Source organism: Sphaeroforma arctica (genome assembly GCF_001186125.1).
Source record: "Sphaeroforma arctica JP610 unplaced genomic scaffold supercont1.1046, whole genome shotgun sequence".
In the NCBI taxonomy this organism is placed as follows: Eukaryota; class Ichthyosporea; order Ichthyophonida; genus Sphaeroforma; species Sphaeroforma arctica.
In genome coordinates, this window is record NW_014039512.1 from 6,067 (window position 1) to 13,107 (window position 7,041).

The window sequence follows — 7,041 nt, forward strand, 5'->3', positions numbered from 1 at the left end:
AACCTACACTACCATAGGTTTGCCTGAACCTTCGTCCAGAAGCTGTCCCTCAGTGGGCAACGTGACAATATCCCAGTCGTTGAAGGTAGCCTTACACCATTGCTGCCAACCTTTTTTTTTCTTTCCAAAGCTTGGACTCTTTGGCAACCAAAAGGTATCTATTATTATTCCGAATATGATATAATTACGATGGATGACGATACATACCGACGACAACATTATCGAGTTCTGAAGACCACAAAATTAACCGTTTTTATTAAATTTATTATGAGAACGAGTCAGATTAAAAACACATTCTCTGCTACAAGCATACTATCACCTATATTACCTATCATAAACTTAAGTTATCTATTAAAACTTAAGACTAATAAACCTACACTACCATAGGTTTGCCTGAACCTTCGTCCAGAAGCTGTCCCTCAGTGGGCAACGTGACAATATCCCAGTCGTTGAAGGTAGCCTTACCATTGCTGTTAAACTTTCTTCCCAAGGCTTGGACTATTGGCAACCAAAAAATATCTATTGTTGCGCCGAATACGATACAATTTAGATGATTAGGGATCCATAGCGCCGCCAGCATTTTCGAGTTCTGAAGACCGCACCAAATATAACCGATCATGAAGGTAATACCGAACACAGTCAACATGCGGCCGGCCGGCCAGAACCCAGCGTAGTAGTCTTGTCTGTGAAACTTCAACAGGATCCCAAATGAATAGTGACTGAACTCCATTCCAACCACTACCACGGTGAAAAAGATGGGGATGAAATCAATCATAACCGAGACGTCATGATCAAAATAGCCCCAAATATGGAAGCTACACATGAGCAGCACCAGGAAGAAGTGCCACGGAGCCATAAAGAAATAGTTGTTCATAATTCCACCCTTGCTACGGGTGCAATCCATGAACCATGAGCGACCCATCCAAACGATTGGCGCACTGAATCCCAAGACGGCGATAAAACTAATGATACAGGCGCCTGAAAGGTAAAGATCCTGCACAACGTCCGTGTTGGTTGTGATTTGGAAAAGAGGAATGGCTGCGAAGTATACGCCGATAGGACAAAGAAGCAGACCCGCGATAATCCAGTGTCTCTTGAAGTGATTGTTATACATTACAATCTCAGGTTCGTCACGGCAGTACCACATCAATAGCCCCGTGAAGACGACAATACACTGCAGAGTTATAAAAACGATTCGTGAGTATAAATAAATGCAATGGGTATAGGCACAAATATACGCAGAACGACGTATATTCACCCGTAGAAAGAAATATTCAAATAGCGCGCAAGAAAACAGTTGCAGAAAGAGAAATATATAAAGCGCGCAAGAAAACAGTTGCAGAAAGAGAAATATATAAAGCGCGCAAGAAACAGCCTTCACACCAAAAAAAAAAGTATCAATTACTGGCGAACTTACCCAGGTGGTGAGTAGAGCAATCCAGGTTAAATCGAACATCTCATTTAACGCTTGCGATTTTGCAGCTTCAAAAAAGGACGTGGATACTTCTGATACCAGTTCTTCCGCGGATGTGCCTAAAGCCTGATACATTGCACCTCCAAGAGCAACTGGCACCAAAGCTGCAGACGCTGCTGCATCACCTGTGTAACTGGCCAACCCTGCCATTGAGTCGCGAATATTATCCATAAAAACAGTAGGATCGCCGACGACTCCTTGCACAGCGGCCGAGACTCGCTCTAATGCAAGGGTACGGTCGCCGTCGGAAGTAGCCTTCGCTATCGTTGCCAGAGGCACCAAACTTTTCATCGCCGACTCTACAGGCAAAGAAGATGCTAACATGCCCAATGCCGAGGTTGTTTGCTCTGTAAGCACTTCCGTACTAGTGTTATCGTAGGCGGCGTTCACAAATACCGAGCCCAGATTATTGGCGAAAGCTTCGGCGAATTCGGCATCAGTCTTGCCCGTCAATTCAAATAATCTAGTTTCCAATATAGCGGATGTACTGGCCACATCCGGCACTTTATCGTCAAAAAGCTCTACTATACGCAAAAACATGGGTGTGAAAATAGCGAACGCCACTATGTATGCTATGGTCCCGAAGATCCAATTTAGAATGGTTCCCTTCAGGACACGTCTTTTTAGTGCAGGGTCTAGCTTTCCTGCACTTCCTGGGGGGTACACGTCACTTACTTCGGCATTGTCTGACTTTTTGTGATCGTCCAGCACGTCTCTACTAGGTGTGTCAAGTATCGCAGTAGTTGACGGTGTAGCTTCGTTAATGTCGACCTTTTTCGACTCCATGATGTAAGATTTATGTCTTAAACTTTCCACCTAAACAGTATTGTGTGAGTGTGATATTGACGAGAATGATTCGAACAGTTCTTATACTCTTGTGGAACGCGACCAAAAGTCTTCTTGACATCGAGAACAGGTTCACCCAAAAAAAAAATACGGATATCGGGGAACCGAGCAGTATTTACTGCGTATATCCACATTTCGCAATTCTATCTATTTCATCGAATTATAGTAGGCCACCAGCTGAGAATCCGCGAAGCTAAAGGCGTAATATTCTAAATTTATGCACCGTCCCAACTCCCAAGGCTCAAGCTGGTCTCAACTCTCAAGTCAACTCTCATCATAAATGTCCGGTGTGAGAGATTCATGTCTCACACAGTTCCAGTATCACCAGTCACACTCCCAGAGTCCCAGACCCCTACACTCCTGCAGAGACTACTAGAGTTAGTGAGGCAGTGACCCAAGTCCCAAAGCCCCAAACAGGCAAACACTCCGTCACCGTATCGAAAATCTTATTGTTGTTTTTTAAATTAAAAAAAAGGCAAAGTGTATAATTATATATATTTTTAAAAACTAATAAAATGTATAGGTGTGAATTCAAAATTGTACACTGCAGTGACCGTGCAACTCTGCACTGCTCTGCAATCCTGAGTCTCCTGACCGACTCCTGCACGGTAGTGTGAATTACTATAAGTCAATACTCCTGAGAGCAGCACAACAGCTGTTATTGGACATCATAGCGCATGACCTCCTTCTGTTGCATACAAAGTAGAAAACTTGGAGTAATATTTCTGGAAATAAAAAGCAGCTTTTTAACTTCCTAAAATCAACAGTCCACACCGTACACTGTACAATCCACTCCTGAGCCCTGACTCCTGACTCCTGACTCCACAGCTAATCTCAAACCGTTTTCCGTTAAAACTTAGATAAATCGAATATATATACGTTTACGTTCAGCTTTTATTCCATATATGATCCTTTGTATGCTAACAGGTGCACCTTGCAGGTCTAAAGATTTAAGTGTGTACCATTTTGTCCATACGAGCAAGTCCTACACGACAACTTAAGTAGACCCTTCTGATCATATTATAGCCGTTATACCGTTTTAAAATTGAATAAATATGCGTTTACGTTCATCTTCTTTTCCATACAAGCGTACCCCCATAACGTAATGAGCTTAGCAGTCCACAGTCCACACTCTACAAATTCACACGCCACAGATTCACAGAGTCACAGAGACACAGACCAGTTCAACAACAGTTCACTTCTCGCTCTCTTCTAAGACTTCTCTCTTCTGTGTGCGTGTGTAGAACTCTGGTCTGTAGAGTGTAGTGTAGCGTGACTGTGACTGTGACACTTGTGTCAGTGTGTAAGGCTAGTTGTGTTAGTTGACAGTTGACATTCATGAGTGAGTCATGACTCATGACTCATGACTCATGACTAGTTATAACTCAGGCCTACATAAATTGTAAATACATATTTAGTCACTCTCTCTCTCTACTCTAGTAGACCTATGCTTATAACGATATGAGGGAACGGGATAGAAGTAGAACGTTAACGCATTCTTATTCAATTTCAAAACGTTAGAATGGTTATAATGTGATCAGAAGGGCCTATCTAAGTTCTTTTATAGGACTTTTTCGTATCGTGAATATGATAAATAAATGTTTAGACCCGCAAGTTGTACCTATGAGCAAACAAAGGATCACATATGAAATATAAGTAGAATATTTATTTGATATATATGTTTTAACGGAAAACGGTTTGAGGTTAGCTAGACTTTAGAGAGTATAGACTGAGACGAAAAGAAATTCTACCACAAGAGTCTGTATTTTCTTTTTTCTTTTTTTAAAAAAGAACTATGTCCTAAATAACCTAATTCTAAACTCAGTGACAGAGCCTGAGAGATGAGACGAAGCTCCACAGTTGCGACTGGCCCACTGGCCCCACTCGATCTCACTCTACTCTGTACCCTCTCTCCAGAGAGAGCTAGTAGAGAGTGAGTGAATATATTTTTCTCTCAAGAGAATGTATTCATTTATCGCAACAAAAACAATAAAACATCGCATTTGTAGAAAAATTATAATGTTTCATAAAAATTAGAATGCTCAACAAAATACAAATATCGGACAGACATTGTTTGTATTTTGCTCTGACACACATATATGTACTTATGAAAAAAAGGAATTGTTTCCATGATGATATTTATTTTGTATCACAGACATTGAAATTATTCTCAATAAAACAATTGTAAAACCACAAGTCCCCAACAACGGATAAACCTGCTAAAAGCGACTAGCTGCTGTAGTTAAGCTGCAGTTCTCCAATTGCAGACTTGCCTGGACCCGCACTTGCAGGCTGCAGTTCTACATAAAACTTATTGTATCTCAATTCGCCATCGACGCCATGTGCCACCCTGCCAAAATAAGAAACCGTTTTTTTTTATACATACCCAGCAACTATTATATTTATTTGTAATCACAACTTTCGTTTGCATTGGACACTAACTTCAGAAACTTCTCCTCATCGATACTCCCCCGACTCCAGGAGCGTTATATTCCTCGGAATTCTTTGCCTTCCTAAGCTTGGGCTTGGGTCTTAACTATTGGGACTTGGGACTTCGGCTTGGGACTTGGGACTTAGGACTTAGGACTTGAGGTTTGGGACTTTGTCAGTTTGTCTTCTTGGTCTTTGTACCTTTTTAACTCATATTAAGCCTAAATAGTAAAAAGTCCAACATCACTTTCTGCTAAGATCCCCGGCCCTATTGTATTGCAGTTTGAGACTTTGAGGCCGTACAGTCGTACACTCTCGCAGTCTCGCGTATAGTCGTAACATAATGAGGCCTGATTCTGTTGATATTGCGTATTTCTAACCTTTTTTAGACTCTTCTCTATTTTAGGGGGCAATGTTCCGTTGTTGTGTTTTGTTTTGTTTTTAACCTATTTGTTTTTTAATAACAAAAAAAAACAGTTATTTATATGTATCTAAGGGTCGTTCTTAACGGGAGGGCGCTAAAGAAATTTTAATTAAAGTATTCAGTTGGCCAGAGATGCTTGAATCGATTTGAATTTCAAATGTGTTTAAAACACAAGGACGTCAAAATTGTGCCTCACCTTTAAAAAAATGCTGTCGTGACATCATAAACGTAGTAGAGGCTGATTGGTGGTGCAGCCCGCCACATTTCGATTTATTTGTAGGGATAATATTATTTATTTCAAAAATGGCAAGTATGTATGATACAATGTATGAACATATGGTATGGCTCTCATAGTCGCTGTAGTGGTTCAAGAAATATTGATGGGAAGAAGTCTATTTGTAGTGTTGAACTGTTGATCCAACATAAATGTTTAACGACAGCGAAGGTGAAGCGTTCGGTTGCACAATAACAGGATATCCGTCCGTTGAACTAGTCGTTTAGAAGTGTGGTGTGTGTGTGTTGTGTAAGGAATTGAAGAATTGGATAAAGGTTCGATGGTCTTCAGCATAAAACAGCAGTGTATCGTTACAACAGATAGTAAATTGAAACTGGAACTGCCTCTATGTAACCATTCATATTTGAGCTTCCTCCAGATGAGATATCGGGAACGGAAGGAGGCCAAGAGAAGGAGACGTGGACATATTTACCCGACAGCAGCGATGAGGAGAGCGCCGCACATGATGCACAGCCATCGTCAAAGCCTTCTTCAGCACATGATGGAACTGATGAGACTGCGACAGATTCGGAACCGGATTCTGCATTCTTGAGTGATTCAACAACAACAGCTCGAACTACGCCTCCTAAATACCATTTGTGGTCACGTGATGCTGCATATACCGAACTCCGTCGTCGAGAATTTATGGTTGGCTTACACAAACGCGGTGTTCCTGTGAAACATGATGCAAAAGGTCAACTCATTTATATTCGTGACCACACTGCTAATAATAACAGAAAGTCTTTCAGTAATCAGTCAAAAAAGTTTCTTACAAACGCACTGATCGACAATGATCTAATAACAGACGGAAAGCCTAACTGGTATTCAACACCACCCAACATAACTCGTAAGAAGAAAACGAAAGTATTGAAGAAACTTTCGAACGTGACAAAAGTTGTGAAAGAGAATGAGCCAGCTCAAGAGTCGACTGTCCTCCGTAAAATAATAACGCGTTTGCACGATTTTGCTCAATTCTTGTTGACAATAAACACTATGATGACTTGGTATCATTGGACGAAGGGGACACACGAATTATGCTTGACAACAAAGCCACTGGATACAATATTACTTTTTGAACTAAAATAACAGATGCATCTATGGATACCGGCTATGCTTGTAATGTCTCAGCGGATACATCCTTTAGTGGGGACAAATACAACGACGATAGTGATAGCAATGAAGCCGACGATGTAACCGATGAGATGTTGCAGGCACGCGTAGCAAAGAACGCTCAGATAATACGTGAGCAGTCAATTCCCAGCACCGCCTTCAGTCGAGGCTGGAAAAAAGATTAGAACATTTTGTCAAACGTACAGAACGCTATGGTTGAGCCCATGGACAGAGTGGATCCTATGGATATGTCATACGTGAATCTCGCCAAAAGAAAAACATTCAGCGACGTTGTGTGTAAAATCGCGGTCCACAACAAACTAATAGGCTGGTGGAAGAACACATGTATAGACATAAGCACATTGATTGTCACACAAATACGAATAAAAGTATAATAATACACAAAAGACCACGCATACACATTCACAAAAACAAACTTAAACATAAAAATATACAAACGACCACGCATGCGCACACACATAG

At 41.1% G+C, this 7,041-nt stretch overlaps 2 protein-coding genes across 2 annotated transcripts; one reads left to right on the forward strand and one right to left on the reverse strand.

Annotated features, from left to right (window-relative positions):
- Positions 1-233: 233 nt before the first annotated feature.
- SARC_09791 (hypothetical protein) lies at positions 234-2,303 on the reverse strand. Its single transcript, XM_014296182.1, has 2 exons — positions 1,418-2,303; positions 234-1,174 (listed from the first exon to the last, which is right to left on the reverse strand). Exons 1-2 carry the CDS (start codon positions 2,258-2,260, stop codon positions 374-376), a joined length of 1,644 nt encoding a protein of 547 aa, XP_014151657.1. The 5' UTR covers positions 2,261-2,303; the 3' UTR covers positions 234-373.
- A 3,174-nt stretch (positions 2,304-5,477) lies between these two features.
- On the forward strand, positions 5,478-6,743 carry SARC_09792 (hypothetical protein; the record flags this gene model as incomplete). Its single annotated transcript, XM_014296183.1, has 3 exons — positions 5,478-5,484; positions 5,828-6,142; positions 6,538-6,743. 3 exons carry the CDS (start codon positions 5,478-5,480, stop codon positions 6,741-6,743), a joined length of 528 nt encoding a protein of 175 aa, XP_014151658.1.
- Between the last annotated feature and the right edge of the window lie 298 nt (positions 6,744-7,041).

Coding starts and splice junctions, on each gene's coding strand:
- SARC_09791 (XM_014296182.1), bottom strand. CDS start 2,260: ATGGAGTCGAAAAAGGTCGACATTAACGAAGCTACACCGTCAACTACT. Junction 1,175..1,417: donor TTGCTCTACTCACCACCTGG/GTAAGTTCGCCA, acceptor ATAACTCTGCAG/TGTATTGTCGTCTTCACGGG.